General features: G+C 42.0%; 1 protein-coding gene across 3 annotated transcripts in view; it reads left to right on the top strand.

Annotated features, from left to right (window-relative positions):
• LOC137532559 (T-lymphocyte surface antigen Ly-9-like) overlaps positions 1-20841 on the top strand; it is a 128206-nt gene that overhangs the window by 77637 nt on the left and 29728 nt on the right. Inside the window, exons 4-8 of one of the 3 annotated variants that reach the window (XM_068253191.1) lie at positions 2473-2763; positions 6017-6295; positions 9757-10068; positions 15676-15954; positions 19673-19984. In XM_068253191.1, coding sequence (XP_068109292.1) covers positions 2473-2763; positions 6017-6295; positions 9757-10068; positions 15676-15954; positions 19673-19984 — 1473 coding nt within the window. Of the gene's footprint in view, positions 1-2451; positions 2764-6016; positions 6296-9756; positions 10069-15675; positions 15955-19672; positions 19985-20841 lie in introns of all 3 variants that reach the window. The other 2 variants (XM_068253190.1, XM_068253192.1) reach the window with 2 other exon arrangements.

The following is a 20841-nucleotide window of genomic DNA, read 5'->3' as shown; positions in this document are numbered from 1 at the left end:
TAGAATAACTAATATTGTTGGTTTTATGTTGCTATGGAAATTAAATGCAGTTGAAACTGTAAGGCAGGTTTCACCCTAGAAACCAGCGTTAGGAATGTGGTGTGGTGCCCTCGTCACACTGCATCGCAGCGCCAAAAAAAGGCCTTCAGGGAACAGTTCCCTGTCTGGCCAAAAGCCAAGAAGGAAGTGACACGCGCTTGCCATCACTTCCTGCTTCAAATACGCGGAAGTGTGTTGTTAAAATATGCTTCCCCACATGCGTGATGTAACGTCACTATGCCAACGTGTTTAAAGAAGCACGCATCGCTATTGACTAACATGACTTCTGGGATGACACAGATCACCCCAAGTCGAAGCAACACCACAGCGGTAATGTAGTTCAGGCAATGTGCCCGGGATGCGGTGAAATTGTCACTCGCGTCTCGCTGTTACGTGGCAGTATGAAAGCCTCCATAGACTTTCATTGCCCGGCGATGGGTGCGGTAAAAATACCGCACTGCACTGCCCCGATGTAAAAGTACAGTGGATATGCACAAAAGGATCCGCAATCCAGACCAGGTTGAAGTAAAAGGCTGATATGTTTATTCAAAAAATTCAAAAATTCCACAGACATGCAATAAAATCACAGGATCAACTCACGCGTATCGGGCCTACCATCTGCCCTTAATCGTAGTTAGAGTAAAAGTACAGTGGGATGCGAAAGTTTGGGCAACCTTGTTAATCATCATGATTTTCCTGTATAAATCGTTGGTTGATATGATAAAAAATGTCAGTTAAATATATCATATAGGAGACACACACAGTGATATTTGAGAAGTGAAACTAAGTTTATTGGATTTACAGAAAGTGCGCAATAATTGTTTAAATAAAATTAGGCAGGTGCATAAATTTGGGCACGGTTGTCATTTTATTGATTCCAAAACCTTTTGAACTAATTATTGGAACTCAAATGGGCTTGGTAAGCTCAGTGACTCCTGACCTACATACTGTACACAGGTGAATGCAATTATGAGAAAGAGTATTTAAGTGGGTTAATTGTAAGTCCTCTTTTAATTTTTTCTGAAGAGTAGCAACATGGTTACAAATGACAGTGTCTGGAGTCATTTGTAACCAAACGTCAGTATAAAATTATACCATTCATTTCTTGTGCAACCAAATATGTGGATTATGTTATACAGTATGGTGTGGATGTGGGTATCAATATGTGGGTAGAACCACAAGAGCACTGAAGGACCGCATCGGTGAGCACATATATAAGGGCCCGTTTCCACTATCGCGGAAACCGACGCAAATCCGCAGAGTTTCCCTGCAGGCAAATCGCGCAGGGAAACTCTGCCATAGGGGATAATGGCGCCGCCTGCCAAATCGCTTGCGGCAGTGATTCAGCCGGAACCCCCAGCAGAATTCGCTGTGGAGGCTGCGATTTCCATAGCCGTGCATGGCGCGGCTGATAAGATTCGCCTGCCTGCCCACAGACCCGCTCAGTGCTGGTGCGCGTCTCGTAGATGCGCGCCGCACAAGTGGAAACGAGCCCTAAGGCAAAAAAGGGGCACGAGAATCGTAGTGTGTCGGCACATTTTAAAAAACAACATAATTGTGATCCTATGTCTATGCAATCCTGTGCAATTGAAAAACTTGAACCACAATGGAGAGGATGTAATAAGGTGCGTGAGCTATCGAAAATGGAAACATGTTGGATCTATAATCTGCTCACTATGACACCAGAAGGTCTAAATATTGAGATCGATCTAAACTGTTTCATTTCTAATGATTAATAGTGTATTAATTGGTGGTAGATGGATAAAGATTGTACATGTGGGGATAGGTCTATCTGTTCGGTTGCAGTTAGCAACACATCCACAGGGTGGTAGTGTAGTTAGTTGATGAGGGAAGATTGAGGGTTTAATAGCATGCATGGAGTATTCAGGTGGAAGTGTAATGGGCTAGTTAGAGAGCAGTGCGTTAGGTTGTTAAGCTGCTATGAGTGTAAATGGGTGATTCCGACAGTATTGCAGTACGAACTAAGCCCTATGTTAAATGGGTGATTCAAATAGTAATGCAGTACGAACTAAGTTTTATGTAATTTCTTTAGGCATAGGGGGTTAAGGACAGATAGGTGGCCCAACGTTTTGCATAGAGTGGTGGGTTTTGATATTTTTATGGATCAATGAGATGGAGATTATTATTGGGCAAAGTAGATCGCGATGTGTGCAAGAAGGTTGTGAATTTATGGACTATTTAGACAGCATGTATTATGAATTAAGTACGCTGTGTGGCCTCATTTTGGGTTAATTAGACCATGAGGCAGGATTAACTACTGTTGGTTTATGACCTGCCTACACTTTCCACTATGTTTTCGTGAAATAAAAAATCAGCAATGGCATTGCACTTATGATATGTGGCAAGATGAGAGGAACACAGTTATTTACAAAGTTCTTCTTTTCATAACAGGGCAATGTTCTTCTTTTATAGTCAATGGCCTTATCAACCAATCGGTTGACTTGTCAATAGCAGTCGGAGAGCCTCCTACGCAAGTTACATGGAAGTTTGATAACAGTATTCAAACATTCAAAATAGCAGACATTGAAGACAATGACTTGCAGCCCCATTACCATCAATTTGCAGGCCGTCTTGAGGCACTGAAGAATGGAACAGTCTTACGTATAAAAGATACAACCAAGGCTGATAAAGGGATCTACTATGCTCATGTTACTCTGGAGGACCATCAGCTTCTTATACTTCCTTACGATGTCAGATTGTTTGGTACGTGTTCAGACTTTCAAAATGGCAAGGGAAGAGTAAATGTCAAATACAACTGCATATAACTATATGCCTTTCATGAATATATTAGATGCATCAGGAGAATATTACAATAGAGTCTGCATTATCTGGAGCTCAACTAACCAGAAGTCTCAACCAACCAGCACAAATCGCCAGAAGTATTCACAGTGGTTAAAGGGAATCTGAAGTGAAAATAAACTTATGAGATAATGATTTGTATGTGTAGTACAGCTAAGAAATAGAACATCAGTAGCACAGATATGAGTCTGATATTGTTTCCAGTACAGGAAGAGTCAAGAAACTTCAGTTGTTATCTATGCAAAAAAGCTTCTCTGAGCTCTCTGACCCAGCTTGGTCAGCTGCAGTGCTGTTTTCTGAAGCACTTATCTCAACCTTGTCTCCCACTGTTTCTTGTTTGTTGAAGGTTTTACTGCAGGAAAGTTCAAAAAGTCATTAGCTCTGATCTGTTCCATAGTTTAAAATAAAGAGTGTAGGTTGTAAACTGCAAATATTAAAGAATGATGCAATGTTATAAAAAAAGCTATATAACTGAAAATAAAAATATGAGACTCTTTTCTTTGCAACTAATGTTCTATTAATTATCTGTACTACACATACAGTTTGTTATATCATAAGTTTTATTTCGCTTCAGTGTCACTTTAAGGCCAACTTTTTAGGCTGTTTGTGGGGTTTACTGTGCTTAAAGGGAGTCTGAAGTGAACAAAAAAAACCCCAAAAAAACAGATACTTACCTAAGGAGAGGGAAGGCTCTGGGTCCTATAGAGACTTCTCGTTTATCTCACGGTCCCCTTGTTCCAGCGCTGGCTCTCCCATTCAAATCTCCTGCTGCGGGAGGCTTAAAAAGTCTTTGGGAGCCCGAGTGCTCCCAAAGACGGTGGTTCCATACTGCACATGTGCAAGTGCGTGAGAAAGCGTGCTTCCACATGTGCAGCATGGAGTTGCCCATCTTCGGGAGGCGGGAGCACTCGGGCTCATCGGTCGGCGATATATAACGCGAGCGGTGGAACGAGGGGACCAGGAGAGGAATAGGAAGGCACTTTTTTTCTTCACTTCAGACTCCCTTTAAGACTGGGTTCCATGGCTTTCCCAAGGCTAATATACTTTAAAGTGTACCAGAGACCTATGAATAGAAAGAATCAATACTTACCCGGGGCTTCCTCCAGCTCCATAAGCACATCTGAGTCCCTCGCCGTCCTCCTGCAGACTGCCGTTCAGCCACAATCAGCCCCGGTAACTGGCTGCCTCACATCAGTCGTGGTCTTTTGTGCCTGCATGGACCTCCCATGCATGTGCAGAAGACCATGACTTGCGCGACTGAGACAAATTCCGGGGCTGATTGCGGCTGAATGGCAGACAGCGGGAGGAAGGCGAGGGACTCAGATGTGCTTATGGAGCTGGAGGAAACCCTAATTCTTTCTTGATTCTTTCTATTCTCAGGTCTCTGGTTTCCTTTAAATTACTGTATATTAACATTTAATACGGAGTAAATGGTATGTATACAGAGTAGGATATAATTCTGTATTAGCTAGGCCAATTTTTAACATTAAGTCTCAATCAACCAGAAAGCACACTTATCCGGCACCAGCCGATCTCTGTTGGTGCCGGATAACTGAGACTCTGCTGTATAATTACTTTCAGTTTGCCTGTGAAAGCTGGCATTTATTTATACAGGTCATAGTATGTCTAAAGAAAATTACGTAGTTGCAACTGGACAACAGTTTCAGGACTAGGGATATTCGGAATTGTCATGTTCCGAATCTACTGAAGTTCCAAAATTACGTCTAGAATTTTGAACGAATTCCAAATTTCATGGATTTCGGTTTGCATTACGAAATCACAAAATTTTAATTCATTGCAAATGCATTTTCACATTAACAATAAGATAAGTAATATTAGGGTGAATTTACAAAAATATGTTCATGATTGCAATGTTGCTTCAAATATTTGCTTTTTTCACATTTTTTTCCACAGTTTTCACGTTATCGCATAGAATTTTCTCACTCTTGAGCATGTTCACTAGACTTTTTTTGCTATTTATGGGGAAAATAAAATATTACATGCTCCAGTCCATCTCTTGTGCACAAACCTGAGCATGGATAAGGTGGGCAGGCAGGTGGGAGGTGAGCTCTGCAGGTATGGATAAGTAGGGCCCTATCCCATGTGCAGGTAGCAGATGGCATCTCAGCCAGGCCGTCACTATCTACTCTGTAATACAAGTGATGCCATCAGAGTGGACTGAGTGAGTGAGCAAAGGATTCAGATTAAGCAGGGCTTCCAGGAAACACCTGCATCTCTATATCAGACTGAGCAAATTATTGAGGTGAGGAGAGGGGAGCCCAAAGTCTGAACAAGTAGTCAAGATCTAATTAATGGGGACGGGGATGCTAGAAGACCTTGACCCAAATGCAATTCAATCTTTCTCCTGAGTTTTCTTACAGGTCATATTTTCTCAACTTTTGAGTAAAATGTCTTTTGAACCACCAGCAAGTAAGACAATAAACATTATTTTAATAATACATTTTTACCTGCCTTTGGTACTTTTTCAATTGCAAAGTTTTGAAAAGTTATTTTAAAGAGAATATGAAAAAATATTAATAGGAGAAAACTCAGAAGAAAAGGTGAATTGCATATGTGCCCTGGTCTCTCCCCTGCCTGTAAGTCAGGTGGTTGCTCATTTTTGCACAGCTGTTGGACTCTTCAGATATAGGCCCATATGAAATTAACTTTTTCTCCTGAGTTTTCTCCTAGGAGATCCTTTTTCATCTTCTATTTAGAATAATTTTTCAGCACTTTGCAATTGAAAAAGTATCAAAAAGAAGATGAAAAGTACTATTACAATTAATTTAAGTATTTTCTTGCCTGCTGGCAATTTAAAAGGCATTTTATTGACAAGTTTGAAAATATTTCAGGAGAAAAATGTAACTGCATATGGACCCCCGTCTCGGAAAGGCCTCTAGACTTCTGGAGCTGATCAGAGTGGGAGGATGATACGTAACAAACCTCCCCAGATTGGCTGGGAATACACTTTATTTTCTGATGTTTGCATTGTGACAGTATCATGTCTACAGAATTGTTCAATTAGTGGAAGGTTCTTGTTTCTTTAAACAGTAAACAAAAATAGTGCCTACATGAATGTTGATGTATGTCATATTTTTCAATTCTGCAGTTTAGATGATCAGATTCAGTACATTTTTCCCCCTTTCTATAACTACAGAGGCTGTCCCTACACCATGTGTAAATGTTACAGAAATAAATAGGACCAATGAATCGTGTAATGTGGTTCTTCATTGCTCTGTCCCGAACACATCAAACGTCTCCTACAGCTGGAAATACAGACATGGAGACTCTGACTATCATGAGTATAATAGTACTGCAGCCACCATTCAGATGCCAGTGAGTCGGGACTCCAGGGATTTAGAGGTTTGGTGTATAGTCCATAACCCTGCCAGCAAGAAGAATGTTTCCATACGAGTGACTCCCTGTCAGCAAAAAGGTATTATTTTATTATCCTAACAATATATATAGTCCCATTGTATTGCATTTCCATGAAGACTTTTAATGTGGATTTCTGAACAACTTAAACATCGTGAATTATGGAGTGCAGGTAGCTCTGTAAAGGGCTGGCTCAGCTGTGGCATTGGCCATGGGTTGGCCAGACGGGCACTTACATTCTCTAGGTTAGGTGATTTATAAATTCAATCTTATTTCAAAATAAACAGAAGAATAGAAACTTTTATCTCAGTTTTGTGACAAAAAGTTGTTACTTTTTATGTTTGTTATAATGTGTGGCTAGATGGTTTAACCTGTTCAGCATTACATTTCCAACTAGAAAAACATGGTAAAAATGTCACACTTTGTCGAACGAAAAAAATGTATTTTGTTTTTTGTCAAAAAGTTTTTATTGAGAGAGAGATTATGCATACATAACATTTGACAAGTCTTTATAGTCATATTATCAAAGTTCACATCTAGGGAGGATTTTCTTGCCATAGCAGTAGCTGCAGATATATCAGCAAAAAACTTCAGAGAAGAGTACTGTTCTGGTAGCGGTGGAGGTTTGTGCATCTGCTGCATTCATTTTTCCTTCATATGGTAAACATGTAAACGCAGCAGGACATCTCTTTGGATAGTATCAGGCAAATCTTTAGGTTTTGGGATTCCGTGAATTCTGTTGATTAGCAAGTCTCTCTCTGAAAAGTCAGGCAGCTGCGTGATCTCTCTTCGCTATCAATTATCCATTTCAGCCGCCCGGATGTGATCATCACGTCCAGACAGCTGCTCTGCTGCAGTGGCGCACTTCGGTGCACTCCCGCATGCATTCGCGGGCGTGCCCCTGTGCACCCGTGCCATTCCCCGGTAGCCCTGAGATCAGTGAACGGGAACATGGTTCCCGTTCACCGATCTAAGTCCTCAAACCAACGTTCTCTTATCAGAGGCCGCAATCTTTCTGAAAAAAAAACAAAAAAACGTTTTCCATCCTCCTTATGCTTCCGGGAAGAGAGGAGGACATAAAAAGAAAAATCAATGTGGTCATCTTGTGGCCAAATAGTAAAACTACATCTACATACATTTTTCAAGGCAATTTACACACATTATTACATTTAAAATTAACTATTTATTTCCCAACACCAAAAAATTACCCAAATAAAATGTTTAATGGAAAAAAAAAATTGCAATTAAAAAAAACAAAAAAAACACATAAATAGTTACCTAAGGGTTTGAACTTTTTAAATATGCATGTGAAGGGGGTATACTACGAACATTTTTTAAAATTATAAGCTTGTAAATAGTGATGGACGCAAATCTGAAAAAATGCACCTTTATTTCCAAATAAAATATTGGCGCCATACATTGTGATAGGGACAAAATTTAAATGGTGTCATAACCGAGACAAACAGGCAAATAAAATACATATATAGGTTTTCATTATGGTAGCGTGGATTACTTTAAAGGGAACCAGAGGGCCCAGAAAAAAGATTCTATACGTACCTGGGGCTTCCTCCAGCCCTATACGCACGGATCGCTCCCACGCCGCCGTCCTCCGCTTCCTGGATCCGCCGGTACCGGGTCCCGTCACTTCCGGCGGACGCAGCCAATTGTCCGCATGAGCAGGGGCTCCCTCCATACCCTTACGCGTGCGGCTGCGCAGTATGCAGCTGTACGGGTATGCCGGGAGCCCCTGTGATGCGGACAATTGTCCGCGTGCTGCCGCCGGCTGGCCGAAACTACGGGACCCGGTACCGCCGGATACAGGAAGCGGAGGACAGCGGCGTGGGAGCGATCCGTGTGTATGGGGCTGGAGGAAGCCCCAGGTATGTATAGAATCTTTTTTCTGGTTCCCTTTAAAGTGAACCCGAGGTGAGAGTGATATGGAGGCTGCCATATTTATTTCCTTTTAAACAATACTAGTTGCCTGGCAGCCCTGCTGATCTATTTGGCTGCAGTAGGGAACTGAATTACACCAGAAATAAGCATGCAGCTAATCTTGTCAGTTCTGACAATATTGTCAGAAACCCCTGACCTGCTGCATGCTTGTTCAGGGTCTATGGTTGAAAGAATTAGAGGCAGAGGATCAGCACGACAGCCAGGCAACTGGTAGTGCTTAAAAGGAGATAAATATGGCAGCCTCAATATTATTCTCACCTCGGGTTCCCTTTAAAGCTATAATGGACAAAAACTGAGAAATAATGCATTTTTTCCATTTTTTTCTTATTAATCCTGTTAAAATGCATTTACAAAAAAATAATTCTTAGCAAAATGTATCACGCAAAGAAAGCCTAATTAGTGGCGGAAAAAAACAAGATATAGATCAATAAATTGTGTTAAGTAGTGATAAATTTATTAGCGAATGAATGGGAGGTGAAAATTGCTCTGATGCATAAGGTGAAAAGTCCCTGTGGGCTGAAATGGTTAAAGAAGCACGCATCGCTATTGACTAACATGACTTCCGGGATGACACAGATCGCCCTAAGTCGAAGCAACACCACAGCGGTAATGTAGTTCTGGCCCTGCGCCGGGGATGCGGTGAAATTGTCACTCGCGTCGCGCTGTTAGGTGGCAGTATGAAAGCCTCCATAGACTTTCATTGCCCGGCGGTGGGGTGCAGTAAAAATACCGCACTGCACCGCCCCTTTGTAAAAGGGCCCTAAGAGTTTTTTTTTTTTTTAAGAGAGAGGGTACCAATACACTATCCAGCTACTGTGTAAATGCTAGATCCTTGGTAGAGATGGTTCTGACTGGTCACCTTAGCCAAGAACCATCTACTGCAGTGGTTCTTAACCTTGTTGGAGGTACCAAACCCTTTATAGTCAGAACCCTTCAAAGTTGGAAAAATATATAGTTTTTTCAAATTCAAAACATATATTATACGTACACAAAATGAACCATGCATCTTACAAAATCACTGCATTCAAAGAACAAAACAATTAAAACATGAATAACACCCCAAAACATAACTCAATGGAACGGATACACACACACACACACACACACACACACACCTCCCTCAAGCCCCTGAGACCGACTCACCAAACTCCTGAATTTCAATCGTACACAGGCTAAGAACCACTGCTTTAACGTGTGTATGAGAACCATTGGATAAATATTTGCTGCTGGTAGGCTTGCGGAAACCAATAGTAATTTATCATGTGACAGTGATTTATGGAAGGGTGGAGCTTACTCATTGACCATGATGTAGCTCTCTGATGCTTGGCATAGATATGTGACACTTACAATAATTGATCATTTGTCCAAAAATTGTTGTCCATTGGATAGATGGTCTGATGCTAGTGATTTCAGCCGATCAAATTATTGTATCCCTGGGTAAGAAATTTTGGTTTATGACCTGACTGCACTTTCCACTATGTGTTTGTGAAATAAAAAATCAGCAATGACATTGCACTCATGTTATGTGGCAAGATGAGATTATTTACAAAGTTCTTCTTTTCATAACAGGGGAACGTTCTTCTTTTAAAGTGATTGGCCTTCTCAACCAATCTGTTGACTTGTCAATAGCAGTCGGAGAGCCTCCTACGCAAGTGACATGGAAGTTTGATAACAGGAATCAAACATTCAAAATAGCAGAAATTGAAGACAATGATTTGCAGCCCCATTACCATCAATTTACAGGCCGTCTTGAGGCACTGAAGAATGGAACAGTCCTACGTATAAAAGATTCAACCAAGGCTGATGAAGGGATCTACTATGCATATGTTACTCTGGTGGACCATCAGCTTCTTAAATTTACTTACTATGTCACATTGTATGGTACGTGTTCAGACTTATGTATTTGTAAAGTCGTGTTTCAAAATGGCAAGGAAAGAGTAAATGTCAAATACAACTGCATATAACTGTATGCCTTTCATGAATATATTAGATGCATCAGGAGAATATTGCAATAGAGTCTGCATTATCTGGAGCTCAACTAACCAGAAGTCTCAACCAACCAGCACAAATCGCCAGAAGTATTCACAGTGGTTAAAGGGAATCTGAAGTGAACATAAACTTATGAGATAATGATTTGTATGTGTAGTACAGCTAAGAAATAGAACATTAGTAGCACAGATATGAGTCTCATATTGTTTCCAGTACAGGAAGAGTCAAGAAACTTTGATTGTTATCTATGCAAAAAAGCTTCTCTGAGCTCTCTGTCCAAGCTTGGTCAGCTGCAGTGCTGTTTTCTGAAGCACTCATCTCAACCTTGTCTCTCACTGTTTCTTGTTTGTTTAAGGTTTTACTGCAGGAAAGTTCAAAAAGTCATTAGCTCTGATCTGTTCCATAGTTTAAAATACAGAGTGCAGGATGTAAACTGCAAATATTAAAGAATGATGCAATGTTATAAAAAAAAGCTATATAACTGAAAATAAAAATATGAGACTCTTTTCTTTGCAACTAATCTTCTATTAATTATCTGTACTACACATACAGTTCGTTATATCATAAGTTTTATTTCGCTTCAGTGTCACTTTAAGGCCAACTTTTTAGGCTGTTTGTGGGGTTTCCTGTGCTTAAAGGGAGTCTGAAGTGAACAAAAAAAAAAAAAAAACAGATACTTACCTAAGGAGAGGGAAGGCTCTGGGTCCTATAGAGCCTTCTCGTTTATCTCACGGTCCCCTTGTTCCGGTGCTGGCTCTCCCATTCAAATCTCCTGCTGCGTGAGGCTTAAAAAGTCTTCGGCAGCCCGAGTGCTCCCAAAGACGGTGGTTCCTTACTGCACATGTGCAAGTGCGTGAGAAAGCGTGCTTCCACATGTGCAGCATGGAGTTGCCCATCTTCGGGAGCACTAGGGCTCATCGGTCGGCGACTTATTACGCGAGCGGTGGAACGAGGGGACCAGGAGAGGAATGGGAAGGCACTTTTTTTCTTCACTTCAGACTCCCTTTAAGACTGGGTTCCATGGCTTTCCCAAGGCTAATATACTTTAAAGTGTACCAGAGACCTAAGAATAGAAATAATCAATACTTACCCGGGGCTTCCTCCAGCTCCATAAGCACGTCTGAGTCCCTCGCCGTCTTCCTGCAGACTGCCGTTCAGCCACAATCAGCCCCGGTAACTGGCTCCATCACATCAGTCGTGGTCTTCTGTGCCTGGATGGACCTCCCATGCATGTGCAGAAGACCATGACTTGCGTGACTGAGACAGTTTCTGGGGCTGATTGCGGCTGAATGGCAGACAGCGGGAGGAAGGCGAGGGACTCAGATGTGCTTATGGAGCTGGGGGAAGCCCTGATTCTTTCTTGATTCTTTCTATTTTCAGGTCTCTGGTTTCCTTTAAATTACTGTATATTAACATTTAATACGGAGTAAATGGTATGTATACAGAGTAGGATATAATTCTGTATTAGCTAGGCCAATTTTTAACATTAAGTCTTAATCAACCAGAAAGCACACTTATCCGGCACCAGCCGATCTCTGTTGGTGCCGGATAACTGAGACTCTACTGTATAATTACTTGCAGTTTGCCTGTGAAATCTAGCATTTATTTATACAGGTCATAGTATGTCTAAAGAAAATTACGTAGTTGCAACTGGACAACAGTTTCAGGACTAGGGATATACGGAATTGTCATGTTCCGAATCTACTGAAGTTCCAAAATTACGCCTAGAATTTTGAACGAATTCCAAATTTCATGGATTTCGGTTTGCATTACGAAATCACAAAATTTTAATTCATTGCAAATGCATTTTCATATTAACAAGGCCTCTCGAGGCGCTCTCCTAGGGAACTCAGACCACTGCGTGATCCACCTGATCCCCACTTACAGAAGGCAGCTTGAGATGACAAAGCCCATCACTAGAACTGTTAAAAAGTGGTCCGAGGATGCAAAACTGAGGCTGCAGGCATGCCTGGAATGCACCGATTGGCCGACCCTGGAGGCACCCACCTTGGAGGAATGGTCTGAAAACATCCTCTCCTACGTCCGCTTCTGCGAGGATGCATGCATCCCAACCAAAACCTTCAAAGTCTTCCCAAACGATAAGCCCTGGTTTAACAGCAACCTACGACGTCTCCGGAAGATCAAGGAAGAGGCACACAAGTCGGGCACCCCAGAAGAGTACAGGGAAGCCAGGAATACCCTGAACAGAGAACTGAAAGCAGCAAAAAGGACCTACTCTAATAAGGTAGGCCTCAGCCTACAGTCCAAAAACTCGCGGGAAGTCTGGAAGGGTCTCAAGGCGGCAACGAACTTCAAACCTCCCCTTCACCAAGCAGCTTCCAGCTCACAACTGGCGGAGGAACTCAACGAGTTCTACTGTAGGTTTGATCTCCAACCCAAGCAGCCCGTGGCCCCAGCATCCCAGTCAGCTCCAGACCTCTCGGCATCTGCGACAGAGGACGCCCAGAGCCCCCCAGGGGCCAGTGGAATCCCCGCTCTGACAGCAGTACAGGAAGAGGATGTGCTACGACACCTCCGCAGACTCAATCCCAGGAAAGCCTCGGGCACGGATGGGGTGTCCTCACTCTGATTGAGAACCTGCGCAATCCAACTAGCTCCCATCCTCACCTCCCTCTATAACAGATCCTTATCAGAAGGAAAGGTCCCCTCCTGCTTCAAAAGGTCCATAATCATCCCAGTCCCCAAGAAACCAGGGAACACGGAACTCAACAACTTCAGACCCGTGGCCCTGACCCCCATCACCATGAAAGTATTCGAGAGGCTAGTGCTGGCCCACCTGAAGCACTCCACCAGCTCCCTCCTCGAACCACTCCAGTTTGCCTACAGGGAAAACTGATCAGTCGACGATGCCATCAATGTCAGCCTGGCATACATCTCGGAACACCTCGACAGCCCAGGGGCCTATGCTAGGGTCCTTTTCCTGGACTTCAGCTCGGCTTTCAACACCATCTGTCCGGACATTCTGATCAACAACCTTGTGCATCTTGGGGCAGATTCCCTCCTCTGCAAGTGGGTAAAGGACTTTCTCTCCAACAGAACTCAACGGGTCAAGCTTGGCAGTCGCATCTCCAGCGAAAGAACCACCAACGTCGGAGCTCCGCAGGGCTGCGTGCTGTCCCCTCTCCTGTTCTTTCTGTACACGAACAACTGTACCTCGGCCTCAGACTCCGTCAAAGTTATCAAATTCGCAGATGATACCACGCTCATAGGCCTCATCGACAGAAACGGGGAGGACAATTACCGAAACTAAGTTGCGAGGATCTGTAACTGGTGCAAGAACAACAACCTTGTTCTCAATGCGGCAAAGACTGTGGAACTTATCGTGGACTTCCGGAAACTCCCTCCGGCCCCCCTACCTGTGTACATCGATGGGTCAGAGGTCTCCAGAGTTCAAAGCGTACGGTTCCTAGGCTCAACCCTAACAAGCGACCTCAAATGGGAGCAGAACACCACCAGAACCCAGAAGAAAGCTCAACAGCGGCTCTTCTTCCTACGCCAACTGAAAAAATTCGGAATGTCACGGGATCTGCTCACCAGCTTTTACTCCGTGACCATCGAATCCATCCTCTGCTGCTCCATCATCGTCTGGTATGCAGGAGCCACCGCCAAAGACAAGTATAAACTCTACAGAGTGATAAAAACAGCAGAAAAGATCATTGGTGCCCAACTGCCCTCGCTAGATCTCCTCTACTCCATGAGAATGAAGACAAGAGCCTCCAAAATCTTACTCGACCCCTCCCACCCGGGCAGACGATACTTTGAGACCCTTCCACTAAGACGCCGTCTCAGATCCATCCCCGCCAAGAGTACTAGGCGCATGAACACCTTCTTCCCCCAAGCAGTTCTCTTGTTGAACTCACTGAACTCAAAACTCCCCCCCCCCCCGCCTACATTCCGGGGACACTCTAGCCCCAGGCGTCCCATCCTCTCAGCTGTAAACTATGACTGAAACATGGACTCTAATTGAATTGAAACAAATATGCCTTAAATGTATGTATGTCCTGCTTGCCTTCGCTATGTTTGCATCATGTGTTGTTATATGTTCCCGATTTTCTCTTGGCATGTGATCCACAAGCAATTCCGGGTACACCACTTGGTGTGCTGGCGATAATAAAGATGATTCTGATGATTCTGATTCTGATTCTGAGATAAGTAATATTAGGGTGAATTTACAAAAATATGTTCATGATTGCAATGTTGCTTCAAATATTTGCTTTTTTCACATTTTTTTCACAGTTTTCACGTTATCGCATAGAATTTTCTCACTCTTGAGCATGTTCACTAGACTTTGTTTGCTATTTATGGGGAAAATAAAATATTACATGCTCCAGTCCATCTCTTGTGCACAAACCTGAGCATGGATAAGGTGGGCAGGCAGGAGGGAGGTGAGCTCTGCAGGTATGGATAAGTAGGGCCCTATCCCATGTGCAGGTAGCAGATGGCATCTCAGCCAGGCCATCTCTATCTACTCTGTAATACAAGTGATGCCATCAGAGTGGACTGAGTGAGTGAGCAAAGGATTCAGATTAAGCAGGGCTTCCAGGAAACACCTGCATCTCTATATCAGCCTGAGCAAATTATTGAGGTGAGGAGAGGGGAGCACAAAGTCTGAACAAGTAGTCAAGATCTAATTAATGGGGACGGGGATGCTAGAAGACCTTGACCCAAATGCAATTCAATCTTTTTCCTGAGTTTTCTTACTGGTCATATTTTCTCAACTTTTGAGTAAAATGTCTTTTGAACCACCAGCAAGTAAGACAATAAACATTATTTTAATAATACATTTTTACCTGCCTTTGGAACTTTTTCAATTGCAAAGTTCTGAAAAGTTATTTTAAAGAGAATATGAAAAAATATTAATAGGAGAAAACTCAGAAGAAAAGGTGAATTGCATATGTGCCCTGGTCTCTCCCCTGCCTGTAAGTCAGGTGGTTGCTCATTTTTGCACAGCTGTTGGACTCTTCAGATATAGGCCCATATGAAATTAACCTTTTCTCCTGAGTTTTCTCCTAGGAGATCCTTTTTCATCTTCTATTAAGAATATTTTTTTGCACTTTGCAATTGAAAAAGTATCAAAAAGAAGATGAAAAGTACTATTACAATTATTTTAAGTATTTTCTTGCCTGCTGGCAATTTAAAAGGCATTTTATTGACAAGTTTGAAAATATTTCAGGAGAAAAATGTAACTGCATATGGACCCCCGTCTCGGAAAGGCCTCTAGACTTCTGGAGCTGATCAGAGTGGGAGGATGATACATAACAAACCTCCCCAGATTGGCTGGGAATACACTTTATTTTCTGATGTTTGCATTCTGACAGTATCATGTCTACAGAATTGTTCAATTAGTGGAAGGTTCTTGTTTCTTTAAACAGTAAACAAAAATAGTGCCTACATGAATGTTGATGTATGTCATATTTTTCAATTCTGCAATTTAGATGATCAGATTCAGTACATTTTTCCCCCTTTCTATAACTACAGAGGCTGTCCCTACACCATGTGTAAATGTTACAGAAATAAATAGGACCAATGAATCGTGTAATGTGGTTCTTCATTGCTCTGTCCCGAACACATCAAACGTCTCCTACAGCTGGAAATACAGACATGGAGACTCTGACTATCATGAGTATAATAGTACTGCAGCCACCATTCAGATGCCAGTGAGTCGGGACTCCAGGGATTTAGAGGTTTGGTGTATAGTCCATAACCCTGCCAGCAAGAAGAATGTTTCCATACGAGTGACTCCCTGTCAGCAAAAAGGTATTATTTTATTATCCTAACAATATATATAGTCCCATTGTATTGCATTTCCATGAAGACTTTTAATGTGGATTTCTGAACAACTTAAACATCGTGAATTATGGAGTGCAGGTAGCTCTGTAAAGGGCTGGCTCAGCTGTGGCATTGGCCATGGGTTGGCCAGACGGGCACTTACATTCTCTAGGTTAGGTGATTTATAAATTCAATCTTATTTCAAAATAAACAGAAGAATAGAAACTTTTATCTCAGTTTTGTGACAAAAAGTTGTTACTTTTTATGTTTGTTATAATGTGTGGCTAGATGGTTTAACCTGTTCAGCATTACATTTCCAACTAGAAAAACATGGTAAAAATGTCACACTTTGTCGAACGAAAAAAATGTATTTTGTTTTTTGTCAAAAAGTTTTTATTGAGAGAGAGATTATGCATACATAACATTTGACAAGTCTTTATAGTCATATTATCAAAGTTCACATCTAGGGAGGATTTTCTTGCCATAGCAGTAGCTGCAGATATATCAGCAAAAAACTTCAGAGAAGAGTACTGTTCTGGTAGCGGTGGAGGTTTGTGCATCTGCTGCATTTATTTTTCCTTCATATGGTAAACATGTAAACGCAGCAGGACATCTCTTTGGATAGTATCAGGCAAATCTTTAGGTTTTGGGATTCCGTGAATTCTGTTGATTAGCAAGTCTCTCTCTGAAAAGTCAGGCAGCTGCGTGATCTCTCTTCGCTATCAATTATCCATTTCAGCCGCCCGGATGTGATCATCACGTCCAGACAGCTGCTCTGCTGCAGTGGCGCACTTCGGTGCACTCCCGCATGCATTCGCGGGCGTGCCCCTGTGCACCCGTGCCATTCCCCGGTAGCCCTGAGATCAGTGAACGGGAACATGGTTCCCGTTCACCGATCTAAGTCCTCAAACCAACGGTCTCTTATCAGAGGCCGCAGTCTTTCTGAAAAAAAAAACAAAAAACGTTTTCCATCCTCCTTATGCTTCCGGAAAGAGAGGAGGACATAAAAAGAAAAATCAATGTGGCCATCTTGTGGCCAAATAGTAAAACTACATCTACATACATTTTTCAAGGCAATTTACACACATTATTACATTTAAAATTAACTATTTATTTCCCAACACCAAAAAATTACCCAAATAAAATGTTTAATGGAAAAAAAAATTGCAATGAAAAAAAACAAAAAAAAACACATAAATAGTTACCTAAGGGTTTGAACTTTTTAAATATGCATGTGAAGGGGGTATACTACGAACATTTTTTAAAATTATAAGCTTGTAAATAGTGATGGACGCAAATCTGAAAAAATGCACCTTTATTTCCAAATAAAATATTGGCGCCATACATTGTGATAGGGACAAAATTTAAATGGTGTCATAACCGAGACAAACAGGCAAATAAAATACATATATAGGTTTTCATTATGGTAGCGTGGATTACTTTAAAGGGAACCAGAGGGCCCAGAAAAAAGATTCTATACGTACCTGGGGCTTCCTCCAGCCCTATACGCACGGATCGCTCCCACGCCACCGTCCTCCGCTTCCTGGATCCGCCGGTACCGGGTCCCGTCACTTCCGGCGGTCGCAGCCAATTGTCCGCATGAGCAGGGGCTCCCTCCATACCCTTACGCGTGCGGCTGCGCAGTATGCAGCTGTACGGGTATGCCGGGAGCCCCTGTGATGCGGACAATTGTCCGCGTGCTGCCGCCGGCTGGCTGAAACTACGGGACCCGGTACCGCCGGATACAGGAAGCGGAGGACAGCGGCGTGGGAGCGATCCGTGTGTATGGGGCTGGAGGAAGCCCCAGGTATGTATAGAATCTTTTTTCTGGTTCCCTTTAAAGTGAACCCGAGGTGAGAGTGATATGGAGGCTGCCATATTTATTTCCTTTTAAACAATACTAGTTGCCTGGCAGCCCTGCTGATCTATTTGGCTGCAGTAGGGAACTGAATTACACCAGAAATAAGCATGCAGCTAATCTTGTCAGTTCTGACAATATTGTCAGAAACCCCTGACCTGCTGCATGCTTGTTCAGGGTCTATGGTTGAAAGAATTAGAGGCAGAGGATCAGCACGACAGCCAGGCAACTGGTAGTGCTTAAAAGGAGATAAATATGGCAGCCTCAATATTATTCTCACCTCGGGTTCCCTTTAAAGCTATAATGGACAAAAACTGAGAAATAATGCATTTTTTCCATTTTTTTCTTATTAATCCTGTTAAAATGCATTTACAAAAAAATAATTCTTAGCAAAATGTATCACGCAAAGAAAGCCTAATTAGTGGCGGAAAAAAACAAGATATAGATCAATAAATTGTGTTAAGTAGTGATAAAGTTATTAGCGAATGAATGGGAGGTGAAAATTGCTCTGATGCATAAGGTGAAAAGTCCCTGTGGGCTGAAATGGTTAAAGAAGCACGCATCGCTATTGACTAACATGACTTCCGGGATGACACAGATCGCCCTAAGTCGAAGCAACACCACAGCGGTAATGTAGTTCTGGCCCTGCGCCGGGGATGCGGTGAAATTGTCACTCGCGTCGCGCTGTTAGGTGGCAGTATGAAAGCCTCCATAGACTTTCATTGCCCGGCGGTGGGGTGCAGTAAAAATACCGCACTGCACCGCCCCTTTGTAAAAGGGCCCTAAGAGTTTTTTCTTTTGCTGAACACTGAAAACTAAACAAGAAATGTATTTAATAAGTCTGATTGAGTACCAGTGTGTTTCCGTATCGCTTATTTACAGTTTTTCTGTCTACTGGCTCATATGTAAAGTGTGTACACAGGCATAAAGTATGTCGTCCACAGGGGATCGGAAATCGATACCCTTGAATGACAGTTGGGGGCCACACAGATGTGTACAGTCTTTCAATGTGTTTTGTTGTTATGGTGGGGGGAGGAGGGATAGCGGTATTCAGCACAAGGGAGGGGCCTCCAGACGGAAGGGTACCAATACACTATCCAGCTACTGTGTAAATGCTAGATCCTTGGTAGAGATGGTTCTGACTGGTCACCTTAGCCAAGAACCATCTACTGCAGTGGTTCTTAACCTTGTTGGAGGTACCAAACCCTTTATAGTCAGAACCCTTGAAAGTTGGAAAAATATATATTTTTTTCAAATTCAAAACATATATTATACGTACACAAAATGAACCATGCATCTTACAAAATCACTGCATTCAAAGAACAAAACAATTAAAACATGAATAACACCTCAAAACATAACTCAATGGAACGGATACACACACACACACACACCTCCCTCAAGCCCCTGAGACCGACTCACCAAACTCCTGAATTTCAATCGTACACAGGCTAAGAACCACTGCTTTAACGTGTGTATGAGAACCATTGGATAAATATTTGCTGCTGGTAGGCTAGCGGAAACCAATAGTAATTTATCATGTGACAGTGATTTATGGAAGGGTGGAGCTTACTCATTGACCATGATGTAGCTCTCTGATGCTTGGCATAGATATGTGACACTTACAATAATTGATCATTTGTCCAAAAATTGTTGTCCATTGGATAGTTGATCTAATGCTAGTGATTTCAGCCGATCAAATTATTGTATCCCTGGGTAAGAAATTTTGGTTTATGACCTGACTGCACTTTCCACTATGTGTTTGTGAAATAAAAAATCAGCAATGACATTGCACTCATGTTATGTGGCAAGATGAGATTATTTACAAAGTTCTTCTTTTCATAACAGGGGAACGTTCTTCTTTTAAAGTGATTGGCCTTCTCAACCAATCTGTTGACTTGTCAATAGCAGTCGGAGAGCCTCCTACGCAAGTGACATGGAAGTTTGATAACAGGAATCAAACATTCAAAATAGCAGAAATTGAAGACAATGATTTGCAGCCCCATTACCATCAATTTACAGGCCGTCTTGAGGCACTGAAGAATGGAACAGTCCTACGTATAAAAGATTCAACCAAGGCTGATGAAGGGATCTACTATGCATATGTTACTCTGGTGGACCATCAGCTTCTTAAATTTACTTACTATGTCACATTGTATGGTACGTGTTCAGACTTATGTATTTGTAAAGTCGTGTTTCAAAAGGGCTAGGAAAGAGTAAATGTCAAATACAACTGCATATAACTATATGCCTTTCATGAATATATTAGATGCATCAGGAGAATATTACAATAGAGTCTGCATTATCTGGAGCTCAACTAACCAGAAGTCTCAACCAACCAGCACAAATCGCCAGAAGTATTCACAGTGGTTAAAGGGAATCTGAAGTGAACATAAACTTATGAGATAATGATTTGTATGTGTAGTACAGCTAAGAAATAGAACATTAGTAGCACAGATATGAGTCTCATATTGTTTCCAGTACAGGAAGAGTCAAGAAACTTTGATTGTTATCTATGCAAAAAAGTTTCTCTGAGCTCTCTGTCCAAGCTTGGTCAGCTGCAGTGCTGTTTTCTGAAGCACTCATCTCAACCTTGTCTCTCACTGTTTCTTGTTTGTTTAAGGTTTTACTGCAGGAAAGTTCAAAAAGACATTAGCTCTGATCTGTTCCATAGTTTAAAATACAGAGTGCAGGATGTAAACTGCAAATATTAAAGAATGATGCAATGTTATAAAAAAAAGCTATATAACTGAAAATAAAAATATGAGACTCTTTTCTTAGCAACTAATCTTCTATTAATTATCTGTACTACACATACAGTTCGTTATATCATAAGTTTTATTTCGCTTCAGTGTCACTTTAAGGCCAACTTTTTAGGCTGTTTGTGGGGTTTCCTGTGCTTAAAGGGAGTCTGAAGTGAACAAAAAAAAAAACAAAAACAGATACTTACCTAAGGAGAGGGAAGGCTCTGGGTCCTATAGAGCCTTCTCGTTTATCTCACGGTCCCCTTGTTCCAG

The sequence above is a fragment of the Hyperolius riggenbachi genome, chromosome 9, assembly GCF_040937935.1.
Source record: "Hyperolius riggenbachi isolate aHypRig1 chromosome 9, aHypRig1.pri, whole genome shotgun sequence".
NCBI classification, from domain to species: Eukaryota; Metazoa; Chordata; class Amphibia; order Anura; family Hyperoliidae; genus Hyperolius; species Hyperolius riggenbachi.
This window is presented reverse-complemented; position numbering and strand designations above follow the sequence as displayed.